General features: G+C 33.4%; 4 protein-coding genes across 5 annotated transcripts in view; 2 read left to right on the forward strand and 2 right to left on the reverse strand.

The window, feature by feature from the left end:
• Positions 1 to 6,047, forward strand: part of LOC125053538 (facilitated trehalose transporter Tret1-like) — a 13,432-nt gene extending 7,385 nt beyond the window's left edge. The window contains exons 4-8 of the mRNA XM_047654919.1: positions 1,204 to 1,360; positions 1,660 to 1,877; positions 3,672 to 3,843; positions 4,687 to 4,973; positions 5,710 to 6,047. Coding sequence (XP_047510875.1) covers positions 1,204 to 1,360; positions 1,660 to 1,877; positions 3,672 to 3,843; positions 4,687 to 4,973; positions 5,710 to 5,989 — 1,114 coding nt within the window. The 3' untranslated portion in view covers positions 5,990 to 6,047. The remainder of the gene's footprint in view (positions 1 to 1,203; positions 1,361 to 1,659; positions 1,878 to 3,671; positions 3,844 to 4,686; positions 4,974 to 5,709) is intronic.
• LOC125053544 overlaps positions 1 to 8,783 on the reverse strand; it is a 24,564-nt gene extending 15,781 nt beyond the window's left edge. The window contains exon 1 of the mRNA XM_047654931.1: positions 8,508 to 8,783. The gene's annotated coding sequence lies outside the window, so the exon portion shown is untranslated. The remainder of the gene's footprint in view (positions 1 to 8,507) is intronic.
• On the reverse strand, positions 5,990 to 26,557 carry LOC125053541 (antichymotrypsin-2-like). 2 transcript variants are annotated; one of them, XM_047654923.1, is made up of 7 exons: positions 26,411 to 26,557; positions 25,271 to 25,572; positions 24,484 to 24,660; positions 23,802 to 24,015; positions 22,796 to 23,010; positions 21,899 to 22,081; positions 5,990 to 6,374 (listed from the first exon to the last, which is right to left on the reverse strand). In XM_047654923.1, exons 1-7 carry the CDS (start codon positions 26,454 to 26,456, stop codon positions 6,303 to 6,305), a joined length of 1,209 nt encoding a protein of 402 aa, XP_047510879.1. In that variant the 5' UTR covers positions 26,457 to 26,557; the 3' UTR covers positions 5,990 to 6,302. The 2 variants fall into 2 exon arrangements, with proteins under 2 accessions (XP_047510879.1, XP_047510878.1); XM_047654922.1 differs by lacking the exon at positions 5,990 to 6,374 and adding an exon at positions 20,893 to 21,476.
• On the forward strand, positions 8,669 to 20,349 carry LOC125053539 (facilitated trehalose transporter Tret1-like). The gene is made up of 8 exons (XM_047654920.1): positions 8,669 to 8,924; positions 12,269 to 12,404; positions 13,019 to 13,247; positions 14,809 to 14,965; positions 15,333 to 15,550; positions 17,346 to 17,517; positions 18,839 to 19,125; positions 20,012 to 20,349. The coding sequence occupies exons 1-8, from the start codon at positions 8,862 to 8,864 to the stop codon at positions 20,289 to 20,291; spliced, it is 1,542 nt and encodes a 513-aa protein (XP_047510876.1). The 5' UTR covers positions 8,669 to 8,861; the 3' UTR covers positions 20,292 to 20,349.
• Positions 26,558 to 27,227: the final 670 nt, after the last annotated feature.

Genomic DNA, 27,227 nt, shown 5'->3' on the forward strand with positions numbered 1-27,227 from the left:
TTTTTTTTTCTGTTACTTTATAGAGGACTGTCAATTATGATTTTTAGAAAAAAAAATTCTTAACTAATTATTTAAACAATAGAAAATTCAAAATAAAACGATTATAAACAATTAAAAATGTAATAAAGTTGTGTTAAATTTTTTTTTTTAAATATTGATTTAATCAATTTGTTTAAAAAAAATTTATCAACAAATGGCGGGAATTTTTTTTTTGCAAATCAATAAATATCTTGTATTAATAAAAAAACTACTAAATGATGATTTAGAAAAAAAAAAAATTTTTTAACAACATTACATGGATTTTTAAGTTTTTGTTTAAGTAAAAAAATTGTTATAAACAAAGTATAAATATTTTTTTAACTTTTATGGCACGATCTTGTTAAGTATGTATGTAAGAAAGGCTCTACGAAGCGAAATATTTTTACGAAAATTATTTAAACATTTTTTTTCACTTACAATTAAGACGGTCGTTCGAGAAAATTTCGTTAGTTAAAAATTATTTAACTTGTTGAAAAATTAACTTTAAGTAAAATTTTCAACGGGAATAAATTAATTATAGTGTTCAGAACACACCATAATTTTTTCAAATTTAAAAAAAAATATTCAATACCTTAAATAAATTAATTAATGTGCCGTACTCGCTTTTGACGCCACGCGCGAATCCTAAAAATGTCACGCGCAGACCTATTTTCAGCGTTAAATTAATATTATAAATAATGGAGATAGAGTTCCGGGAGTCAGGAGTTTTTTATTGGAAATTTCCTCCTCTTTCATTAATATTAATAGTTTATTAAATATTGGCAAAAAACTAAATGCCATTTTTTTTTCATCTTTAATTGTCTATGACTTTTGCAATGTTTTATGTGCTAATACACGCTTTTAGTACATTTTTCTAGACGTCATTCCGGATCCAATGAGCTATCGCACATAATTTTAAGAGCAGTATCTCTATTTTGTTCCATTTTCAACTTGTCGACTAGACTACATATCTGACAAACAATTAATTTACAACTAATAAACTACATATTACTATACCTACTACCACCCCTGCCACCCCTTAGGGGTCCCTTATGCATTGGCAATTGCAATAGTAATTAATTAGATAATTCTCTTTGGAAATAAAAAGAAAAATCTTGTTTTAAAGTTGCTGAAGACCGGAGCTACTACATACTGCTATAAATATGTCATATATTTTTATTCCAGTGAGCCAGCTGTTCGAGGTGCTCTGTGCACTTTGACTATGCTCTTCATTTCTCTCGGTATATTCGTGATGTATTTACTTGGCACCCTGGTAACTTGGCGTTACGCGGCTCTCATCAGTCTCTCATTACCTTTCGCGTCTATGCTCCTAGTTCTTTTGGTATGTTTCATAATTGACTATTTGACCTTGAAGTAGTTTTCTTAATAAAAAAAAGTGTGTGTACTTATTATGTACACGCTTTGGAAGTTTGAAAGTTTTATTCTACGTTTGTAGCTATAGCTAACTTCAGGGTGTCGGTTTTTTGTGTTTGTAAAAATTTACTCCCATCGTTTTTCCCTAAAGTATAAATTCAATAATATTCTATAACTAAAAAACTTAATCTACTTTTATATGGGTAGGAGACTACATAATAGAATTTTTATTACAATAGTTATTTATTATCAATATTTTTTGTTCAGGTTCCAGAAACGCCTGTTTGGCTTCTAGTTAATGGAAAAGAGAAAGAAGCCCTCAAATCTCTCTGCTACCTCCGTGGTTGGACTAAACCAGAAAATGTGAGAGAAGAATTTGATCAGCTCGCTGACTATTCACAGAATCTGAGAAATTGTGTCATATGTACAAATAACGACCAGGACATAACGACTTGTGACCACGCCTCTATGAATTGGTTTAAAAGGTACGACTAAAATTATTTATCATGTAGCTTTTACAAAAACAATGTGAATTATTTAAAAAAAATCTTAAAACTCGACTACAATACACGACCATAATACCGAGTTTTATCATTGCCATAAGCGTAAAAAAAGCATATAATAGTATGTAAAGCTGTCAATAATATCGTCGTGCTCTCCTCCGGTCGTGTCGAATCATCCGTCCCATCTGACTGAAAATAGATAGGTATACATAGGATGTACATAACACAACCAAATACTTCTGCAATATCTCCTTTGGCAATGACCAGTCTCAATAGCCGCCTTACTCGGTCTTGGAAAACCTTTAAACTAATTAAATCAAGTGTAATCCAATATTATTAGTTACTAACAAATTGTTAACACACAACTCAGGACAAATTGACATTATAATTATTCGTGATCGTGCATCTATGTGGAAATCATCTATGATACATAAACAATGGTATTATACAATATTATCATAACCATATCATACATTTTGTAACAGGATAATAAGACATACGAGGTGTGTTCAAAAATTAACGAGAATTTTCGTTGTCATCAATCAATATATATTTTGTCCCCTTCAAAATAATCCTCCTCGGATATAATACACTTGCGCCAACGCTTTTTCCAATCCTCGAAACACGTTTGAAATTCGATCTTTGTGATAGCTTTTAGCTCTTTCAGCGATTCCCGTTTAATGTCATCTATGCTTGTAAAACGACGGCCTTTTAATGTTCTCTTTATTTTTGGAAATAGTAAAAAGTCACATGGAGCCATATCTGCCGAATCTGGAGGCTGAGGCATTTCAATATAAACTATATCTATTTTTTTATACACTATTGATCCCAGGGCTTTCTTTGTCTTTAGTAGTTAAGTATAATTATCCAATGTCATTCAGTTATCTAAAATTTGCACTCCGATACGGAAATGACTTCATTTCAAATATGTCTTAGATAAAATTTATAACCGAAATATAAGCTAAGAGGGCAATAAAAGTGTTTAATTACTTTACAAGATCTTAAATACTCTTACTGATTATTTATATGATGTGACAACATTTCTATTAATATCTTCCGCCATGTTTAACCAGCGCATAAAAGAAAATTGTAAAATAACTGGTCTATTAGTCGTTTATAGTTATCTGTTTTTAACGTACTGATACGTGGCATCTACTTATTTATAATTAGAAATAATTAAAACAAATCACAAGGCTACAGCGAGCGACTCTCAAGTCTGAGGTCATAGGTTCGATCCCTGGCTTTCCCTCCCGACCAATGGACCTTCTGCCTATGTACGCATCTAACACTCACTAGTACGGTGAAGGAAAACATCGTCAGGATACCAGCATGTCACAAATCCAGAAATACCTACCTACTTGTATATGAAATAAAAATTATCAAAGAAACGGATGTAATGTGAAAGCCATGACCCATATAGGGTTGTAGTGCCTGTGGATTATCAGTGATTATATAGATTAAAAACACTACTGATTTAAAGCGCGTGAAATATCGATTCAGATTTATCAAATGGTAATTTCCTTTCGTATCCAATTTATATCGGCACGAGATACGTATTTGGCATTACATAAATACAGAAATGCGCTGTGTATCTGTATCTATGTAATTTGTTTTCGTACGCAAAAAAATGTATGTATGTATTCGATTTAATTTGCGCGAATATTCCCGAGATACATATTTCGTTATCTGCTGGTATATAACATCATAGCACGAAGAACAACGCAGATAAATAGTTGTTTCTAAAAACAATTCAGCCAAAATATTTTTTCATTCCAGGACTCTTCTGAAATTCAGATACGTATTTTTTTGTAAAGAGACACTACGACCTTTACAACTCACTATGCTTTACTTTCTATTCTACGTGATGAGTGGACTGACACCTATCAAACCCAACATGGTTAATATCTGTGGAGCATTTGGAATGCCTCAGAATGGCAAACAAATTGTGGTGAGTTTCAAAAACTAACAAGGTTGTAAACAAGAGACCTTCGTGTTGTGTAAAATTAGAGTCCTCGCCACCAAAGAAGTCCGGTAGACCCGGCGCTGTCAGCGTTGCCAAAGTTCAATTATCTACCCATAATGTAATTTTCTATTATTAAAAGATTTACAGTTATTAAACTGCCTGACATACAGTCACTATCCTCATTATCAGTTGTGTCGAAATGTTTGGCTATCGCTTTCTTTCGCAATCACAAATCTGTCCATTTCTCTATCGCTTTCTGTCGCAATCACAAATCTGTCCATTTGTATATCAATTAACTTATCATTTTTTAAATTTTTCATGTGTAGTTTTTGCAAAAACTGGTCATTATTATTAATTCTAGTAATTTTCTGTCTGCACCTTGAGCAACATTATTTTCTGCAAATTTTCTTTTCATTAGGCTCCATATTTTTTCGACCGGTTTAGATCGCAATGATAGGGTGATCATTTTACGAGCTCGTGATTATGTTTGCAAAGTAACTCGTAACTAAGTAACCGCCTTAATAAATTTACGCCCTTAAAACATTTTTTATTCCCCCAAAATTTAGGGGGAAAACCCTCAAATTGGCATCACTGCCTGCTTGTCAATTTTAGTTTATTTTTTCGCCGCGGGACTTCTTTGGTGGCGCGGGTTCTTATAAAATCATTTCTCCTAATGAAGTCATAAAAGTTATTAAAATCAATAAATTTTAAAACCTTTTACGTTAGGTAGGAAACAAATATACTTCTATGTTAAGCCAAATATCCATTTTTGGTATAAAATGTTTCTTCATAAGTGAGAATCGCACTAACACTCTGTCCATCTTTCAGATGATGGTTGGTATTATTACCTGCCTTAGTAGTGCATTCGCAATAATAGCAATAAAGTTATTAGGAAAACGAAAACTGGCCATATCTGCGCTCTTCATGACATCCGTCTGTTGCGTGGGTCTTAGTATTTATGCAAAGATTCACCTTGGAAAAGAAGTCTTTTCATATGACGTCACTACCTTCCCTAAAGAGACTAGTTATACACCCCTGGTTCTATTCTATTTGCTGACCTGGTTCACGGCCTGTGGGATACCCTGGGTGCTGCTTGGAGAAGTTTTTCCATTTAGGTAAGTTATATTAACAGCGGTAAGTTAGTGGTTACTGGGTTACTGGGTCATCCGTTATGGATCTAACTCAGAAGCAATAATACTGTATTAAGTAATTAATGGTAAATTCCCCTTTTATAATAAGAATTGTAAAGAAAAATTGTCTATGCTCTATTCTATGGTAGAACCCCTAAAATAAGACATAGAACGACATTGCCCACCCGGCGCTCCCATATCTTAATATATATAAATTACGTGTCACGTTGTTTGTCCGCTATGGACTCCTAAACTACGGAACCGATATCAATCAAATTTGCACACCGTGTGCAGTTTGATCTAACTTAAAAGAAAGGATAGCTTACATCTCAATTTATACACGCAATATTATTTTATTGCAAAATATTTGTTTATTATTTAACAGTCACAATTCTAACAGATGGCGCTGTGTTGAAAGTACCAACGTTTCACATAAGCTACAATTTAATGACATAACCACCAATAAAGCATGGTGGTCCCCACCGTTTCCCTTGCATAGTTTACTACTATGTAATATAACAAAATTCTTTAGCACAGCAACGCTTGGCCGGTCTGCTAGTTTATTATATATTTTTATGGAAACAAACTCAGGACCTCCGGTTTACCCACACTAAGTACAAAGGCGTTACTTATTTAAACCGACTGGAATTTTATATATTTTGGGCTAATTGGGAGAATTTAGAATTTATAAATTCACCAGTGTATTAAATGTTCTTTGCAGGAGTCGAGCTTCTGCCCAAGGTATAGCCGCAGCCAGTTACTACCTATTTACTTTCCTTGGATCAAAAACTCTGATCGATCTCGAAACATATGCGAGACTGTGGGGTGCCTTTGCAACGTACGCAGCCTTCGGCTTTCTCGGCACAATTTACTTGTACTTTTTCCTTCCAGAGACCGAGGGAAAATCTTTAGCGGAAATAGAATCGTTTTACAATGGAAAGCTAAGAATTTTCCCCGACGATCCCTTTTTTAACTACTTTAAACGACAGAAGAAAAAATGATTGTGATATATATACCTCAGAGAATAATTTTTATAATGTAATAAATTAATTTTTTATATAATCTCTTTTCTTATCTTACAATTTTGGGGTTGGAAATACCAGTTTTTATGACCACAAGGTTAAAAAAGCCGTTATCATGCACGTAGAGAAACATTAGTGGCTGTTCATTAGGCAAAATTTCTAAATTATTTCGTGCCCACCCGATACTATAACTGTCTCGCCAGTAATTGAACATGTTACAAGCGTGTTACCAAAATGAATAAATGATTTTGACTTGACTTGCGTTAACCACTGGCATAAGGGAGGCCTCTAGTCACGTGTAGGTTTGGTATACCCCGATACCGGCTAATTCTGATTGGGAATTGAATATGTTGTTTACACCCATCTGTTAAACAAATAACAAAAATATGTTAAAGCAAAAAATCAGCAACCAATTTGATTTTGTCCAGGCTCTATGATTGTCCTATGGAGCAGGACCAAGCATTCTTATCTTGAATATAATCATCTAATTTGATATATGCTTGTTTACAAAGTGTACTTTTAATAAAACTTTTTTTTTTAAATTTAGTTTTAAAATGTCACAAGGTATTTTATTGTAACATTTCACACAGTACCCCATAAATGAGTTTTGAACTTTGGCTAATCTGAAAGATGGTTGAGCTATTTTATCTTTATTTCTAGTACTAAAATTATGTCTTTCATTTATTTTACTAAAAAGATGTAGATTCTTTCTTACATACATAATATTTTCATAAATGAATTGGCAAGGTACTGTCATAATATTAATCTTTTTAAATAGTTCCCTGAGAGATTCGCAACGACGTAGATTATAAATGGCTCTGACCGCTCTCTTTTGCAAAATAAAAATGGATTCTATGTCAGCAGCCCGACCCCACAGTAAAATGCCGTAAGACATTATGCTGTGAAAGTAGCTAAAATAGACCAAACGCGCAGTTTCTACATTTGTTAAATATCTTATCTTTCTAACCGCATAAACGCCTGAGCTCAGCCGCCCCGCAAGAGATGTGATATGAGATCCCCATTGTAACTTCTCGTCTAGCGTGATGCCTAGGAAAACCGTTTGATTAATAAATTCCAGTTTTCCTTCATTCAACATTATGTCACATTCCCTACTTTTAACATTTGGCAACGTAAATCTAATACATTTAGTTTTTTTATCATTCAGTGCCAAATTGTTTTCCGTAAACCAATTTTGGACCCGAAGAATAGAGTTATTCACGTCGTTATGATTTTGTGACCGTCGATCTACTTTAAAAATCAATGATGTGTCATCTGCAAATAACACCATCTTCGGTTTGTTCTGAACTAATTGGGGTAAATCATTTATGTATACTAAAAAGAGGAATGGACCCAATATTGAACCTTGAGGAACGCCCATTGTAATTTCAGACCCTAATGAGTTTATGCCGTTAACCTGAACTTTAATCTGTCTGTCTTTCAAGTAACATCTTAGTAAGTCCAGAGCTTTGTTCTTAATCCCGTAGTGATTAAGTTTCAGCAGAAGAGTCTCATGGTTTACGCAATCGAACGCCTTCGAAAGGTCGCAAAAGATTCCAATGGCATCTTGTGCTTCCTCCCAGGCGTTAAAAATGTTCTTGATTATTTACGTAAATAGGCTTGCCATAATAGGGTATAGAAGCCTTCTTGTGAATGAATAGGACTAACATTTGAATATTCAATGGGATATTGATAATTACTGGAACAAAACTTAAATCTATTACATTTATTTATCTTTATATACAGTGGTGGTCATATAATTCGAACACTTCTTATGTACAAAGAAAGTATACCTTCAATGTACAAACGTTCGTAAAAAATATACACATTCAATAATTAATAATAATGCAATATAGCCACTCAAATAAAAAACTCATTACATGCATAAAATATAAAACATACCTTAGTTTTTATTACAAAATGAGTCTAAGAGATGTAGGAGTTTATTTTCTGTTACTAGCTGCTTGGACGCCTTATTACAACATTTTAAAAAGCAACATAGCTCGTTCTTTTTTTGAAATTGGAGAATAACATTTCCTTCTTGGCTTTTTCTATTATTTTTGCGACAATTTAAAATTTAATCTGAATTTTATTTTGTTCAAATTGGCCAAAAGTTGTGATGCGTCAACTAGGCAAATAATGTTTTTTTTGTAATGTTTTGTGTTTTTTCCGGATGTGGAGTTGGACCCATTCGGAAGATTGAAGGTAATATGGATCAATATAAATACAAAAATATCTTAGAGCATACAATGATTCTCTACTCGTACGATCATTTGCCTGTAACCTGGTAGGCTGTAGAATCTACAGTGTAGATAGTAGCTATTTCGTAAATAACGATACTAATTACTAAAAAAAATATTCTTATTAAAACTTTTTTTGTTGTACACGAAAATTAAACTTAATCAAACAAAACTTATTGTATTCATAAACATTTCTTTTAAATCTGAAAATATTCAAATTGATAAATTATCTAAGAAGAAAAATTCAATTGTAGTCTCACCTCATACCTCTTTAATACCCGTTTAGCAAACAAGGACTCACAATGTAAGTAATAAATTCACATCTTTCAGAAATTGTATAGTTTTCAAAAATAAACCCATCGAGATACCTATTTGCTTATCAACAAAGATATTAGGCACAGACATCGCGGTAATTCATAGAAAAGCATCATTTAACCACAAACGGTGGAGTAATGCAGGTGACTTGGAGTGATTGACAGCGCATTGTTGTGCGCGCTCTTTTAAATTTATTATTTTAAGAATAAACCGTTATAGTATCAATAAGAATAGTATCATATAGTGCATTATGTTTTTATAAGAAATTGATCGTAAATAACTATATCATAAAGTTCAAAATGGTGATAAAACATATACATGAAGCCCAGAGTGTAAGCCGACTCAGATCTGTTGGATCACAGGTGAGGTGATACTTATGTTTTAATGTCACGATTATTCTATCTTTTATCTCTTTTTTTGACCTTTTTCTTTGTAATTTAAACATTATAAGAAATAAAAATTAAACAAAACTATATAAAAATTGTGGGTATACCGGTTTGGATAATTTGATCAAAATGACCTTCACAGATTTTTTATTTATTTATACATTATATACATGATCTTAAATAGAAAATAAGTTGGTGGTGGAAACACAAACTGGACACAGTTTTTCTGTCCACCAGGACGTCGAACATATTTAACTAACTAACTTATATACTAATGCCAGTGACATATACACTATAACATTATAACCATTAAAATTGTACGTAAAACGTCACAAACCAATTGAAACATTGACGCTCCTGATATTTGAAATATCAATTAAAGTATATTTTAAAAACTAATTAATTCCGCATTAACAATACTTTTAAAGGTTATATTTTTTTGAAGATAAAATAATTATTATTAACTAAATGAATCCACTTTATAATTTAACCAAATAGTAGTTTTATGGAGCAATTATTTTGTGGTATAATTATTATTTTGATGGTTTTACATTGGTCCAGAAAAATATACCTTAAATATATTTAAACTTAAGAGCCATTACATTTGAGCTAAACTGATCCTGTGATCCTAGGCTATCGGGAAAATCTAGATAGGCTTATAAAGTAATGATTTCTTGTCTTTGGTTTCATACATCGGATTAAGGCATTGGGTATCACATTTCTAACGATTTTTTTAACAAGTATGTCCAGTCCTGGGACGTCGTCTGGGCTCTCTAACAATCATTTAAGTTTCACACCCGATTGCTGAGTTTCAAGGTTGCAGCTCCAATACCTATATCGAGTCTAACAACGACGAACTACACACATCATTACCACGAAACATTATTACGATTTGAAGTTATTTATAATCACAAAAAATAATCTAATGTATTCATTCGGTCTACTTACACCAAGTATAAAAGTATTTCAGTAGAAGTTAAATTGTAAGAAACTGTAACGCAGACCTGCGTTGCCGTATACAATATATACTACAACACTACTGCCAAAACGTTATGTACTAACAATACGTCTCAGTCATTACCATTACGTAATACCTATTGTTATGTAAATAATATTGTTTCAAGAAGAGCAATCAAGTATTTTCTTAAGGGCAATTGAGATTAATTCTTAATACGCACTTACCGTTTTGTAAGTTCACAGTACATTCAACACCTTTTGTCTTTGTCTTCAGTCGCCGTGACCACGCACGCAATACATAACTTCAATCCGGTAAAAAAAGTGTTTTCTTTACTATATTTAAAACAGATTAATGCAGGCTTATGATTTTTATTGTCCTGTACTGAAGTATGGGCAGGGTATTGAAACTTATGACCTCTACCTTTATTTTATTGTTGGGAAATCTATTTGCCGACCCCCGAGCGAGGCAACTTGTTAAAGAGACGTGAGGAGTGTGAGTGTCGGTCCGGTTACTGCAATGGACCCCTACCCACTAAAACCCATCGGCTCACTTTATGGACGGCAGGGTAACGTTTACTTTATTTGTACCCCTGTCAAGAGCGTCTACTGCGCGCAGTCCAACTACCATGTTGCCTAATCCTGTAGGAATTTCACAGTGGATAACAAGCGTAATCACGTCGCCGGCCGTCTCCCAGGCCTTTTTTTACGTTATATCGGGTCTCTGTGCTAACTGGGTCACACTTCTTACTAACCTAACTTTACCTAACCCCAGATCCCAATAAATAATTATAGCATTTTGTTTTAACATTTAAAAAATTTGAAGTTTGCCTACATCAAATAAAAGTTCCAGTCGGCCGCGATATATATTAAACAATTGGCGCAATCTTCTGACTATTATTATTATATTTATTTATAAGACCTAAAACTACAGCTTTAAAGATACAAGAAAATATGACGTCACAATTTTTACACACATACACAACAATTACACAAGAACATAAAATTTTCAAACTAGCAAGGAACAAATTAAACACTAGCAAACAGTAAAAACTAAAACTAACTAAAAACAACAAAATTACGGTAGTAGAAATATTGTTGTAAAATATAAAAATATATTCATAATTTATATTAGAATTTAGCTGAACATAAATTCTCTTTTAGTTAATAGTAAGAATTATTATTTTTTTACTTGGATTTGTGACACAATGTCAATAAGATTAAAAATTGGTTGTAAATTTGTCAGCTTAATTAAGAATATAAGGCACAATAATCTAGCTTACAGTTATAATATTATTGTTCGTGACTATAAAAAACTATTTTGTGTGAAAAGTAAAAACAATTTCAATGTGTTACAAAAAACTAGGGAAAGGCCTAGTTCTTTGTAACACATTGTAATAAAATGAATCTCTTTCTGATAAAACCTTTCGACAATACTAATATTGGTTACCTCAGTATTTAAAACAAAAGTAAATTTATAATACTTTTATTTCTACCTTCGAATTACAATATACATATTTCTAATAACCTGTACTTATTAAGAATAATATCAACTTTGCTTGTCATGAACAGTTGATAATTTAAAAACACAATAAAATGAAAATACTAACTTTTAAGTTTTTTTATATAATAAGTATCCGCTCCAAATTATAATTGGTTAACTTTATAGTCCAATCACAGACACACGAAACGATAGGTACCTCTTTTTAATGGATCAATTATATTCAGTCGAAAGGCGCCCTCATACACTGTGCTAGTATTAGCAAAGGTATTAAGGTAAATAATATTGTCTTAAAATCATATTCGTATTAATTAGTTTTTACATACAGTCACGCTAATTAACCTCAACCTATTTGCTAATTATATTATTCATATATCGATTTCTACTAATTTTACGTGGCAAATAAAGTGGGTTTATTTTATAAAATATCTCAATTAATGCAACTTGAAAGTGACGGATATCCGGCATCAAGTCCGAGACCTTTAAAGCAAGAATAATCAACTAAGAAGGAAGTAAATAAAGAATAAATTTTACTGGTTGTCTTGTAAAAAGCACATTATCTTTTTAGATCGGAAGGTATTATTAAAGTCCTCCAGGGAAACTGGAATTTAAAAAAATTTAGATAGAATAAAATATATTTGTGAATGCTTAAACCATATTATATTGATATACCAACATTTAATTTTTAATTATGGTTGAAGACATGCTTTTAATTTAAACATCAACCAATATAGAAACCAATAGAATGACGGCACATATAGCCTTCGGTTTTAATAAAATAGTGTATAGTTTTTATTATCTTTTACTAAAACATACTCAATAGTTATTTGCTGTTTATTAATTTTACTATAACATGATTTTTTAGATTATAGCATGCATGTCCCCAAATCTCCTACTATTGAACTTGGGCATGGCTACAAGCTTCGCAACAATTGCACTTCCTGATCTATTACATGCCAAGGAAGGTCTATCACTTGATGACACTCAGGCCTCATGGTTCGGTAAGAAGTTTTTATAAATCGGGATTATGTCGTTGCAGTAAGTTTTTACGTCTGCAGCTCTGGCAAAATAAGTTACCTTGATACCAACTGAATAAACCAATACCTACTCGTAAACGAGCTGCAAGCTACATATTGTTTGAACATTTTTATCCCGAATAATAGATATTAAAATAATTATGATATTACTGGAAAATCAAAGTTTAATAACTCTATATGGCCAATTTAAAGTGCTGGAAAATACATATTTTCTATTTTTACTATAGATTTTATTATATAAAATCAAAATACTTTTGCAGTCGAAAAATCCACTCGCTGATCTTGTAGTCAGCTTTACTTTTCGCCTTACAATGGATAAAACATCTGAATCATGAAAATCATCGAAAGTTCAGAACTTTACTTAATTTACTTACGAAATTCTAGGAAAAGGTCAAAGGTCGCTTTGTCTATTGGCACTATGACATTTTTACAACATTTAATATTTTGGTGATCTCTGTGAATATAATAACTTCAGAGTAAACACGTAATTGAAACTTGGCCATGGCTGTTTTATTTAAAGATAATTTTTACATTACCAATTATATACATATTACATACCAATTTTATATTTTTTTCAGGCAGTATTTCGTTCCTGGCAGAGCCTCTTGGAGCTTTGGTTTCCGGGCCTTTAGTGGACTATGTGGGGCGAAAAAAAGGAACTTTTCTAGTCAATTTACCACATTTAATAGCATGGACGCTCATGTATTTTGCATGGGACCTACCATCACTATTCCTAGCCAATGGATTGCTAGGATTTGGTTCCGGCGTTATGGAAGCGCCAATAAATTCATATGTCGGTGAAATAAGGTCGGTTTGAATATTTTTATTAATAATTATAATATTATAGTAATTTAATAATATGTTAATTTAGTACATAATTAGTAGTATAGATATAATCAAATTTTATTTACACAAATACAGTATTTACAATTTTCTTAACCTATAAAGTAATAATAATAATAATTAAAAATAAATAAAATGAAAATCAAAACAAATTTAAAAAGTTTGGTCCCTGTGGCAGTGTAGGTACCTTTAACGCTGGCAGCATTTCCTCGCTGTATTGCGAGACTTATTCTTTGAGCCAGGAAAGTGCCAGCTCTGCGGTCACCGGTACTATCTACCAGGCGCCAACTTAAGTCTTTAATAAGCGCCTGTGCACTTGAACACCACGGCCCAAGAGTCTCTACTCCAAAGGGAACAAAATTGAAGTTGGAGGAAAGACTCTTATATTTGTGCCGTTTGTTATTTTCTGCCTGCTCTGCGGCCGCGCCAGCTTTTTGGCTTGTCCGAAGGAGATGAGACGGGGCAAAGGTGTCTACACAGGTAGCATCCCATACTAAAGCCCGTCCCATTTTCCAAGGGATCAAAGACATTCCATCCGGCCGCTTGCCATCGTCTCTTGCGATGCCTGTTGGCTCCAAAATTGCTGGAACATTGACGGAGGCAAGAGAGCGGCGTATAATGTCGTTTAGCGCGGCATGGCGAGAAAAACGACCTGCACTCTTTTGGCAGTGTAGACCATGGTGTCCAAGGCTACTTACTTCAAAACCACAGGGACACTTATGGTACTTTCCTTTACTTTCTTCTCCTACCTACTAAGAATGTTGAATAGTGGTATTATTTTATATACTATCTAGCTGACCCGGCAAACTTCGTTTTACCATATATAAAATAAATATAATATTATCAAGGAAATATTTTTTTAATTCAATTAGGGAGATGAAAAAGATGTTGTGCCATTCTCAGACTTACTAAATATGCAGCATAAAAAAATTCGTAAAAATCGGTCGAGCCGTTTCGGAGGAGTAAGGGAACGAACATTGTGACACGAGAATTTTATATATTAGATGGACACTAGGCCAACACTGGGGAGCAGTGTTGGCTTGCGTCTCTCACGACCTCATTCCTGAGGTCGTAAGTTCGATCCCGGGCTGTGCACTTTCTTTCTATGTCCGAATTTAACATTCGCTCGAATGATGAAGGAAAACATCGTGAGAAAACCGGCTTGTCTAGACTGAAAAAGTCGAAGGCGTGTATCAGCCACAGTAGGCTGATCACCTACTTGCCTATTAGATTGAAAAATTATCATGAAACAGATTCAGAAATCAGATTATTTTTATTTTTTAAACGATGTGTGGTATTTCTCCATATCTAACAATTAATTTACAACTAATAAACTACATATTATTATACCTACTACCACCCCTTCTGGGTCCCTTATGCATTGGCAATTGCAATAGTAATTAATTAGATAATTCTCTTTGGAAATAAAAAGAAAAATCTTGTATTCTCGAACTTTCAACCCAAATTGCTGAAGACCGGACCCTACTACATCCTGCTATAAATATGTCATATATTTTTATTCCAGTGAGCCAGCTGTTCGAGGTGCTCTGGGCACTTTGACTCTGCTCTTCATTTCTCTCGGTGTATTCGTGATGTATTTACTTGGCACCCTGGTAACTTGGCGTTACGCGGCTCTCATCAGTCTCTCATTACCTTTCGCGTCTATGCTCCTAGTTCTTTTGGTATGTTTCATAATTGACTTTTTGACCTTGAAGTAGTTTTCTTAATAAAAAAAACGTGTGTGTACTTATTATGTACACGCTTTGGAAGTTATACCTCTTTGGCTTAACAAGAAAAAAATTCTTTTTATACGTTACGTAAAAAAATTATTATACGTTTGTAGCTATAGCTAACGTCAGGGTGTCGGTTTTTTGTGACGGTGTTCGAGTGCATCGTAAAAATTTACTCCCATCGTTTTTCCCTAAGAAGTATAACTTCGATAATATTCTATAACTAAAAAACTTAATCTTCTTTTATATGGGTAGGAGACTACATAATGGAATTTTTATTACAATAGTTATTTACTATCAATATTTTTTTTATTTTCAGGTTCCAGAAACGCCTGTTTGGCTTCTAGTTAATGGAAAAGAGAAGGAAGCCCTCAAATCTCTCTGCTACCTCCGTGGTTGGACTAAACCAGAAAATGTGAGAGAAGAATTTGATCAGCTCGCCGACTATTCACAGAATCTGAGAAATTGTGTCATATGTACCAATAACGACCAGGACATAACGACTTGTGACCACGCCTCTATGAATTGGTTTAAAAGGTACGACTAAAATTATTTATCATGTAGCTTTTACAAAAACAATGTGAATTATAAAAAAAAATCTTAAACCTCGACTACAATACACGACCATAACACCGAGTTTTATCATTGCCATAAGCGTAAAAAAAAACATAAAATAGTACGTAAAGCTGTGAATCATATCGTAAGCTTCATTTCGCAATACTGCGGTCGCGTCGAATCATCCGTCCCATCTGACTGAAAATAGATAGCTTCTGCAATATCTCCTTTGGCAATGACCAGTCTCAATAGCCGCCTTACTCGGTCTTGGAAAACCTTTAAACTAATTAAATCAAGTGTAATCCAATATTATTAGTTACTAACAAATTGTTAACACATAACTCAGGACAAATTGACATTATAATTATTCGAGATCGTGCAACTATGTGGAAATCATCTATGATACATAAACAATGGTATTACACAATATTATCATAACCATATCATACATTTTGTAACAGGATAATAAGACATACGAGGTGTGTTCAAAAATTAACGAGAATTTTCGTTGTCATCAATCAATATATATTTTGTCCCCTTCAAAATAATCCCCCTCGGATATAATACACTTGTGCCAATGCTTTTTCCAATCCTCGAAACACTTTTTAAACTCGATCTTTGTAATAGCTTTAGCTCTTTCAGCGATTCGCGTTTAATGTCATCTATGCTTGTAAAACGACGGTCTTTTAATGTTCTCTTTATTTTTGGAAATAGTAAAAAGTCACATGGAGCCATATCTGCCGAATCTGTAGGCTGAGGCATCGTTACAGTTTTGTTCGATTTTGTTCGTTACAAGGCTGTATTTCTTGTCACGCAAGCTTAGTTTTAGAAGCGCCGCGATTGTTTAATTCATTTCAATATAAACTATAACTATTTATTTATATACTATTGATCCCAGGGCGTCTTTAGTAGTTATAATTATTCTATGTCATTCAGTTATCTGAAATTTGCACTCCGATACGGAGATGACTTCATTTCAAATATGTCTTAGATAAAATGTATAACAGAAATAAAAGCTAAGAGGGCAATTAATTACTTTACAAGATCTTAAATACTCTTACTGATGATTTATAAGATGTGACAACATTTCTATTAATATCGTCCGTCATGTTTAACCAGCGCATACATACAAGAAAATTATACAATAACTGGTATATTAGTCGTTTAAAGTTATCTGTTTTTAACGTACTGATACGTGGCATCTACTTATTTATAATTTGTAATCATTAAAACAAACCACAAGGCTACAGCGTGCGACTCTTAAGTCTGAGGTCATAGGTTCGATCCCTGGCTTTCCCTCCCGACCAATGTACTTTCTGCCTATGTGCGCATCTAACACTTTCTAGTACGGTGAAGGAAAATATCGTCAGGATACCGGCATGTCGCAAATCCAGAAATACCTACCTACTTGTGTTTGAAATAAAAATTATCAAAGAAACGGTACATCCGTTGTGAAAGCCATGACACATATAGGGTTGTAGCGCCTGTGGATTATCAGTGATTATATAGATTAAAAACACTAATGATTTAAAGCGTGTGAAATATCGATTCAGATTTATCAAATGGTAATTTCCTTTCGTATCCGATTTATATCGGCACGAGATGCGGATTTCGCATTACTCAGATAGAAAAATATTTGTATTCGATTTAATTAGCACGAATCTTCCCGAGATACATATTTTGTTATCTGCTGGTATATAACATCATAGCACGAAGAACAACGGAGATGAAGAGATGTTTCTAAAAACAATTCAGCCAAAATATTGTTTCATTCCAGGACTCTTCTGAAATTCAGATACGTAATTTTTTGTAAAGAGACACTACGACCTTTACAACTCACTATGCTTTACTTTTTATTCTACGTGTTGAGTGGATTGACACCTATCAAACCCAACATGGTTAATATCTGTGGAGCATTTGGAATGCCTCAGAATGGCAAACAAATTGTGGTGAGTTTCAAAAACTAACAAGGTAGTAAACAAGAGACCTTCGTGTTGTGTAAAATTAGAGTCCTCGCCACCAAAGAAGTCGGTACTTCATACAAATCGGATCGATGAAGCATTCAAATAAAACTAAAAATATATAGAGCTAATAAATTTAACTAATATGATATAAATATAACTTTTGTAACTCACTCAACTGTCAGTGCTAAAGATAAAAAAAGAAAGAAAAATATTTACTTTAAAGCAATAAATAGCCATAGACCTGGCACTGTCAGCGTTGCCAATGTTCAATTATCTACCCATAATGTATTTTCTATTATTAAAAGATTTACAAGTAATTAAAATTTGCGTTTTTGAGTAGATCAAGGGGTTAATCATTCTCTTATGTATTTGTATTATGTAGTTTAATAAATCAATAATTTAGAATTTACAATAGTTCGTAGAGGTAGAGTCGAATAAATGTTATTAAACTGCCTGACGAACAGTCACTATCGCTTCGTATAATGTTTCGCTATCGCTTTCTGTCACAATCACAAATCTGTCCTTTTCCCTATCGGTTTCTGTCGCAATCACAAATCTGTCCTTTTCCCTATCGGTTTCTGTCGCAATCACAAATCTGTCCTTTTCCCTATCGGTTTGTGTCGCAATCACAAATCTGTCCTTTTTCCTATCAGTTTCTGTCGCAATCACAAATCTGTCCTTTTCCCTATCGATTTCTGTCGCAATCACAAATCTGTCCTTTTCCCTATCGGTTTGTGTCGCAATCACAAATCTGTCCTTTTCCCTATCAGTTTCTGTCGCAATCACAAATCTATCTATTTGTATATTAACCTATCATTTTTGAAAATTTTCAAGTGTTGTTTTTGCAAAAACTGCTCGTTATTATTAATTCTAGTATTTTTCTGTTTGCACCTTGAGCAACATTTTTTCTGCAACTTTTCTTTTCATTAGGCTCCATATTTTTTTCGACCGGTTTAGATCGCAATGATAGGGTAATAATTTTACGAGCTCGTGATTATGTTTGCTAAGTAACTCGTACCTAAGTAACCGCCTAAATAAATTGACGCCATAAAAACATTTTTTATTCCCCCTAAATTAGTAGATTTTTTCGCCGCGGGACTTCTTTGGTGGCGCGTTTTCTAATAAAATCATTTCTCCTAATGAAGTCTTAAAAGTTATTAAAATCAATCAATTTTAAATTTAAAACCTTTTACGTTAGCTCATTTAGATTCCAATATTTATTTTATTTCATGAAAAAATCAGAACTATAAAGTAATGTGTTTCTTTATAGGTGAGAATCGTACTAATACTTCTGTCCATCTTTCAGATGATGGTTGGTATTATTACCTGCCTTAGTAGTGCATTCGTAATAATAGCAATAAAGATATTAGGAAAACGAAAACTGGCCATATCTGCGCTCTTCATGACATCCGTCTGTTGCATGGGTCTTAGTATTTATGCAAAGATTCACCTTGGAAAAGAAGTCTTCTCATATGACGTCACTACCTTCCCTAAAGTGACTAGTTATACACCGCTGGTTCTATTCTATTTGCTGACCTGGTTCACGGCCTGTGGGATACCCTGGGCGCTGCTTGGAGAAGTCTTTCCATTTAGGTAAGTCATATTAACAGCGGTAAGTTAGTGGTTAGTGGGTTACTGGGTCATCCGTTATGGATCTAATTCAGAACTGCAATATTATTGTAATAAGTAATGAAAGGTAAATAGACCCCTCTTATAATAAGAATTGTGAAGAATAATTATCTCTTAAACATGCCATATGCTCTATTCTGTGGTAGAACTCCTAAAATAAGACATAGAATGACATTGCCCACCCGGCAGTCCCATATTTTTATTATATATTATTATGGAAATATTCGTATGGAAACAAACTCAGGACCTCCGTTTTACCCACACTAAGGCCGTTTCTCCACTGCTCCTGTCCGGCAAACGTTAATTACCGATCCGATTTAGAAACTCACGACAGTACTTACGTACTTCTCCACTACTCCGGCATCCGGTTTATAACGATCCGATAACTTGCTAGATCGGAACGCCGTGTTTTATCGGTCCAAGTATACCCAAGTATCCAAGAGGTTATAAATTATTATTCACAGTGAACTATTAAGTAGATTATAATATTTTAAGATAGACAATATAAAAAAAGTAATTTACTTGCCAGGGCAATAAAATATTCAGAATTTAGAACGTTTTATTAATAAAATAAAGTATATGGGTTTTAGTTAATATAAGTGTTGCATGATAAATATACAAGTCTCGATTATTGTCGGATCGGATATAGTGGAGGAGCGCAATCCGGCCTTCCGATATTTTTTCATGACTCATTCCGGTATCCGACGCCGGACCGGAGCAGTGGAGAAAGGGCCTAAGAGCCTAGACCAATGCGTAACTTATTTAAACCGACTGGAATTTTATATATTTTGGGCTAATTGGGAGAATTTAGAATTTATAAATTCACCAGTGTATGAAATGTTCTTTGCAGGAGTCGAGCTTCTGCCCAAGGTATAGCCGCAGCCAGTAACTACCTATTTACTTTCCTTGCATCAAAAACTCTGATCGATCTCGAAACATATGCGAAACTGTGGGGTGCCTTTGCAACGTACGCAGCCTTCGGCTTTCTCGGCACAATTTACTTGTACTTCTTCCTTCCAGAGACCGAGGGAAAATCTTTAGCGGAAATAGAATCGTTTTACAATGGAAAGCTAAGAATTTTCCCCGATGATCTCTTTTATAACTACTTTAAACGACAAAAGAAAAAATGATTGTGATATTCGTACCTCAGAGAATAATTTTTATAATGTAATAAATTATTTTTTTATATAATCTCTTTTCTTATCTTACAATTTTGGAGTTGGAAATACCAGTTTTTATGACCACAAGGTTTAAAAAGCCGTAATCAAGCACGTAGAGAAACATTAGCGGCTGTTCAATAGGCAAACATTCGTAATTATTTCGTGCCCACCCGATACTATAACTGTCTCGCCAGTAATTGAACATGTTACAAGCGTGTTACCAAAATGAATAAATGATTTTGACTTGACTTGCGTTAACCACTGGCATATGGAAGGCCTCTTGTCACGTCATAATACCTTATTTCTATATATATATAATGAAAATGGTCTTCGTTTGAGGCTCAATCACGCCTAAACAACTAACTAAAAATTCCAACGTTCCTTCATTTTTTTATTGCTGTTTTACTTTTATGAAAATTTATCCATACGGACTTCACCGCGGAAACATTCGGGGAGGCTTCCTAGAACCTCTAAACGTCAACATCTGTTAAAAACTCGATTTTCGAAATATTTCAATTTTCTTAGCGGGAAGTTAAAAAGAAGAATAATAAAAATATGAAAAAAAATAAAATAATGAAACATAAAATTTATTTTAATTCGTCCAGCAAAGCGGGCGCGAAACGGCTAGTTATATTATATACCTGAATAATGTAATTCAAGTTATCGTTATATAAGTATAAGTTGGGTATATAAGTATAGTTAATAAGTATATTAAAATCCCATTAACTTTAATTACTTAAAGCACCAGTAACAACTATTACAATATTAAAACACATTTGTAAATTTAAACTTAACTGAAAAAATTATACCACCGTGATACGTAGAGTACTTTTCATAAGTAAAAGACAATATTAAATAATAGCAAAATCATCTCAAAACGGATGGATCATCAACTCTAGCCATAAACAACGGTATTGTGAACTGTGTATCCCAAAGGATGGCAATGAACGGCCTATTGGCTTTAAAATGTGGTAGTGGATCCTCAAAAGAAAGCGCAACTGCTGCGAATGCTGATGCTGCAGCTGCTGTGACTCCTTGCTCATCGATGGATAGGTATCCAGAATGTAGAGCATCAGAAATCTGTGGCGGGTAGGTTCGGTATACCCCGATACCGGCTAATTCGGATTGGGAATCGAATATGTTGTTTACACCCATCTGTTAAACAAATATAAAAGAAATTAATTGCTACGAGTCGTCGATTTCTCTAGTGATTTTAGTCAGTAAATATACATAATATCTCTAACTGGAGGAAAAATTATCAGAGCCCTTACTCCAATTGCGATACAAACAGCGATCCCGATTTCAACAAGTTTTTCTTCCCTGATATCCCATCCGCACTACGTCTATTGAGAAAGCGACATTGAACTTGCCTACAAAAACTACTTACAGAGTACGAGGGCAAAAGCTTCGAAGACGCATAAGCCTTGATTATTTTTCTTGTTTAATCGGTCTTACTTACTATTATAAATTATAAAAAGGTGAACTTAGGGTCCCAGTTTACATAATATATAATACATAACCAAGCATTGGGTAAAACTGCAAATATAACAAATATATTTCTCTGCAAAACAACTTACATTTTTCAAAACTGGCCGCAGGTTTGTATCAGATTTCATTGTAAATTTCGGAATCTCAATATTAATTTCCACCGGTTGTAGTTCATGGTAATTAATGATGTCATCGTCTGTGACTTTAGACAATAATTCTTCAGTAGTAACGCCTTCATTGGGCATTATGAGAACTAAAGAATATTGATACCTCTGCAATAAATTTTAACATTACTGCAATATAAACATTGTAATTATAAAAATATAGTATAGATTTATCTCAAGATTATCATGACATATAATATGTAACAATCTCTTGGATTTATTAGAAAAATATCTTGTTATATCTCGAAGAAATACGCGTATTCTAACGGCCTCAATTCCGGAAATGAAAGATTTTAAAACAAAGTTTGATGTCTATATAATAATGAATAATAGTTAGGAAATTTTGTCATACTGAAATATCTCTGACTCATCCCTCAACAAGTGGTTACGGTGATTCACATCTGTTCAATCTAGACGTTTATCTCTACACGATGCGCGACGCGACGCCCGCATTGTTATGAACTTATGAAAACGTCATCGTTTCAATTATATCAAAATTCATTACCATTTTCACACTATACTATATAGCTCATACAACACCAAAAAGTAAAGTTATATATATAAGTGGATAGTTATTATATAAAAAAAATCATGCAATAATATATGAAAGTCTTGAAGAGACTTAAAGAGCCCCCTTAAATGGGGCATGAAACAAACATGTTTCCTTCGTTACTTATTTTGACATTTGTGATCTAAAATCTTCAATTTTTCTTCCAACCTTCAATTGGGAATTCACCTAACCTACTTAACTAGACTACAAAGGTCAAGATAACATTTAGGTGGGTTGTAGGTATCCAGTACGTCGTAAGAGTGAGTACTTACTTCAAAAGGTAAAATAACTACAAGAGAGTCAATTCTGTCATCGGCGCCAAATTTGAAAGACTGTCGCATCCGCATAAATGGTACTGTCACAGTTTGGCGATTTTTCAAATAAAATGTTCGAGGCTGCGTGGCTTCTGGCTTGAATTTTGTCTCCCAAAGCCCCTTGAAGTAAACTACGTTTACAAGTACAAGTTGAGTGGTTGGATTGAAAATTTCTGAAAATAATTTTTACCATTGTCTACAAAAATATCTAACGTTATTTAATATAGGTACGTGTTCTTAGAAATTTTGTTGTGTTGTATCTTAGTTTGCTCGTTAATGCGCTTTTTAAATCGGATACAAAATTTCTTTAACTAATGAATCCTATACCTATAACTGTTTTTACTTCTTACGTTCGTAACGAATTAAAATGTAAACATGCAGTAAGGTATTTGTTGCAATGTATATTGACGATATTTTGACTTATTAAATATAACGAAATAAGAGCGATTATTGATGTATTTATAAAAAAATGGTTTTTAATTGTTGAGAATAATAACCTAGTGCTTCAAGCTAAACGCAGATGAGTTAACATATTTTTTCAAAAGACATTCACATAAATCCTATAATAGGTTTCTTTTTAACGGAATTTCGAGTCCTTGACATTTCCTCTCTATAAAATATTTTAATGTGAAAATTTTATGTTCCGGAGATGTTGTTTTTAAACTTTTGTGAATCTTTATATATATAATTCTTCTGTGAGTGTGTATCTCACTGAACTTCTCTCAAACGACTGGACCGATTTTGATGAAATTTTTTGTGTGTGTTCAAGGGGATCTGGGAATGGTTTAGATTCACAAATCAGCCCGCAAGATGGCGCTGCAGTCGGTACTATCATACTTTGCTTTACTAATCGCTTGAAATATCATGCAGGACAACGTCTGTCGGGTCCACTAGTATATTATAAAAAAATACACGTGTAACACTTAGCAACTGTCTTATAATTCTACGCCACCTGTAGTCGTACCTGGTGAGAGCATATCAGTGATTTTTTGGTTGGTATTATCCGCAATCCATTTGTTTATCCTATTCGCAGCATCATCGGCTCTAGCGAAGTTCATTGGAGTGACTTCGCTGCCAAAATTACGAATTGCTGTGCTTTTAAAGGCGGGATCCATGTCAAAGGAATCGGATACAACAACATTATTTGCTACGTTGAGTACGTTTCGAGAATTCCGTTTCTGTAAATAATTAGAAATTACAAAAAAAATCAGTGGCACTACAACCTCTTTAGGTCCTGGCCACAGATTTCTGAATCTGTTTCATGATCATTTTTTTTAAATCTAATAGGCAAGTAAGTGATCAGCCTCCAGTGCCTGACACACGTTGTCGACTTTTTTTTTGGTCTAAGACTGTCGGTTTCCTCACGATGTTTTCCTTCACCGTTCGAGCAAATGTTAAATGCGCACATAGAAAGTATTCCATTGGTGCACAGCCGGGGATCGAACCTACGACCTCGGGTATGAGAGTCGCACGCTGAAGCCACCAGGCCAACTCTACTATTTAGAACATACACTTGGTAAATTAAAAAGATCATCAGAAAATATAAAACGATAATGGGTAATTATGATAAAACTTTGCATTTATACCATACATATAAAGGAATTATTAATTTGACGCTTCGAGACTTCTACTAAAATTTTGATTACCCTCATATCAATGGTGAGACGTCGATATATAGGTGCTGTTATCTCTGGCGCCATGCCTAATGCATCTGTGATCTGCTGTTGCGCTCCACCATTGGTTCCTTGCTGCAGCAGAGCCAAAAGCGTCGCTATCGATGTTGGAGACATCATTATGTTTCCAGATTGTAATTGTACTGCACTCTGAAATTTTATACCAGAAAATTATTAGACAACACAAAAAACGTGAAACATTTAATTTGTGGAACGTTCTTTAATTCACAGTAGAAACAAAACACAAGGCGTGGGGTAGTCATTTCTAATTCTGTTGCAACGATCTTTTCAGAGCAAACAGCTAATTTTCCATGGATATTTTGATTGAAGAGATTTTCGAATTACATACAATTCATTACTCCAAAATAATACAGCATTATACCAATTTTGGAAAATTTTCCGTTATTGGATAGCAGAATGCCAGCTCTGCTACTATTTAATTTTTATTGGAACGAAGTTCCTTATTGCGCGTTGTGAAAGGGGGCTAGACGGAAAAAATTCTTACGAAAAGTTGTCACGACACTTTTGCTATTTGCTATTGTAATACACCGGTTCTCGTCCGATCACCGAAGTTAAGCAACGTCGGGCGAGGTCAGTACTTGGATGGGTGACCGCCTGAGAACACCTCGTGATGGTGGCTTTGTTTTTTCGTCGTAAGATTGAATGTAAGATACCAATTAACATATAAATTAATCGTAAGGAATTTCGTTCCATCCGGGTGTCCCTTGACACCTCTAAAGTTTTATGAAATAATTCTTACCCTTAACAAAGTGACACCTAATTTTGTAACTCCGTGGCTGACATTGCTAAGTAGTTCTTTCTGTGGCTCCACATTTTGGAGAACATTTGGTTTCGAAAATCGTGACTGCAGCCCCGAAAATCCATCCTGACTTTGCAAATCATTGTAGTTATACCTCTGAACTTGTTCAGTAGGGTAGTAAATACCGTTATCATTCATACGGTTATTTGGGACGGAATAAAAATACTGTTCATTCTGCCGTCCATTGTTCGACCAGTCGTTGGCTGTCTGGCTTGCGACAAACACAAATAAAGCTTGTAAAACTGAAAAAAAATATGTTTATAATACTGACCTGGGCCTAATTATATGATACGCAATAATTATTGTATGAATTATCAATAACAAATTGTTTTAAGAATTTGTGGAAATATCAGTATGAAGGTGAATACCTGTTTAGACATAATAATGGTGTGCGTAATTAAATAATTGTTATGACGTATTCCATCTGATTGATCTGTTTTTTGTATTGGTATAGACCGAGCACTGGATTCTCAGACAGTGATGCCAACTCCTACATAATGTTACTACGACCAACTTCGTGTACCCATAATTAATATCGATTAAAAACCCCAAAAGTTTAAAAGTACAAATATGCATTAAAAATACATTCAAGTAGTATAAAATAAATAAATATAAATGTATAGGATTGTGCGTTTTTTTAAGATTTTTTTTTAATAAAGTACCACCTAAAAAAACACCTGGACATCCGTAAGTTTGGGAAGAAAACCCGAAGGTGGCATCACTGTTCTCATACTCAGTTCAGTTAATTCATTCTCCGTGTAATAGCGACAAAAAAGTCATAGTTTAACATTGATTATTGCGAGAAACTCAGGCGAAAATTACTAATGTCGGAATTTCGATTATAACACTACTCCTAAGTACTATAAAACATAGATAATGTTCAAAGAACCATTTGACGTTTAACGTGTAATTTTCTATAGACAAAACAATTTATATCAGATACTATTTAAAGGATTTTGTCTCTATCTATTTAGTTAATTATTAGGACGAAAATATTTTATCCATGTTGTTCACGTGTTTTATGTGAGTCTTAAATACTGAATAACTTATAAACTTAGGTTAAATATAACTACAACTTACCGATTAAGAACATTTTCATATTACTACATGAACTTTGTTTAAACATTAATAATGAAATTAATACACATTCTCTTGACTAGAATTGATCGTATAAATCCACACACAACAACACCAAGCAAGAGATTGACCGTAAACAAGTTATTATATTTAACATATGTTTCAATTCATTGAATTATAAGCCTTAACATAATGGTCATAAAGGTTTATTTAAAAAAAGTTGTCATAATTCGTTTTTAATTTAGTGAAAACCATCTTCCTTGTGGTTTTCCCTATTGTAACTGGTTTACTTGAAGTTATTTTAAATCAATGCTAGTAGCATAAGTACGTATTATTTTTACAGTTTGAAAATTAAAAATATAATTCACTTGAAACTACGAATCGGTGAAGCAATTATATTTCTTAATCGCAATAATATCAAGCATATGTATTAGTGTTAATTTGACAAATTTATGAATTTATAAGGCATAAAATAAATTAAAATATACTTGTTTTGAATTTGACTGATTGTTTTATTTGATTATGATTTTATTAGCCATGCTATTTATTTAATTATCTGATAATTTATTTGCGCGCCATCTAGTGGTGGTTTTACTAAACATCACATCATTATTTCAAACGTCTGAGTCGTTTACTAACAATGTCATTAAGTCATTCAACTTGCCTAAACAAATATAATTTAGTGACAAAGTACAACTTCACAAGTGAATTTGGCTATGTTTGAAATAAAACGTCTCATTTATATAAAACTTTTATTTTATCACATTCACTTAATAATAATATAACTTAATTTAAAATTACAATTAATTATTAGATTTTT

Source organism: Pieris napi, chromosome 11, assembly GCF_905475465.1.
Source record: "Pieris napi chromosome 11, ilPieNapi1.2, whole genome shotgun sequence".
Taxonomy (NCBI): Eukaryota; Metazoa; Arthropoda; class Insecta; order Lepidoptera; family Pieridae; genus Pieris; species Pieris napi.

Bases quoted from the DNA above. Each gene is read 5' to 3' on its own strand.
- LOC125053539 (XM_047654920.1), top strand. From the start codon at position 8,862: ATGGTGATAAAACATATACATGAAGCCCAGAGTGTAAGCCGACTCAGA. The intron at 8,925-12,268 runs GTGAGGTGATAC...ATGATTTTTTAG, and splicing joins TCAGATCTGTTGGATCACAG to ATTATAGCATGCATGTCCCC. The intron at 13,248-14,808 runs GTCGGTTTGAAT...TTTTTATTCCAG, and splicing joins TCATATGTCGGTGAAATAAG to TGAGCCAGCTGTTCGAGGTG.
- LOC125053541 (XM_047654922.1), bottom strand. From the start codon at position 26,456: ATGTTTAAACAAAGTTCATGTAGTAATATGAAAATGTTCTTAATCG. The intron at 24,661-25,270 runs GTAAGAATTATT...ATAAAATTTCAG, and splicing joins TAGGTGTCACTTTGTTAAGG to AGTGCAGTACAATTACAATC. The intron at 24,016-24,483 runs GTAATCAAAATT...AATTATTTACAG, and splicing joins GTCTCACCATTGATATGAGG to AAACGGAATTCTCGAAACGT.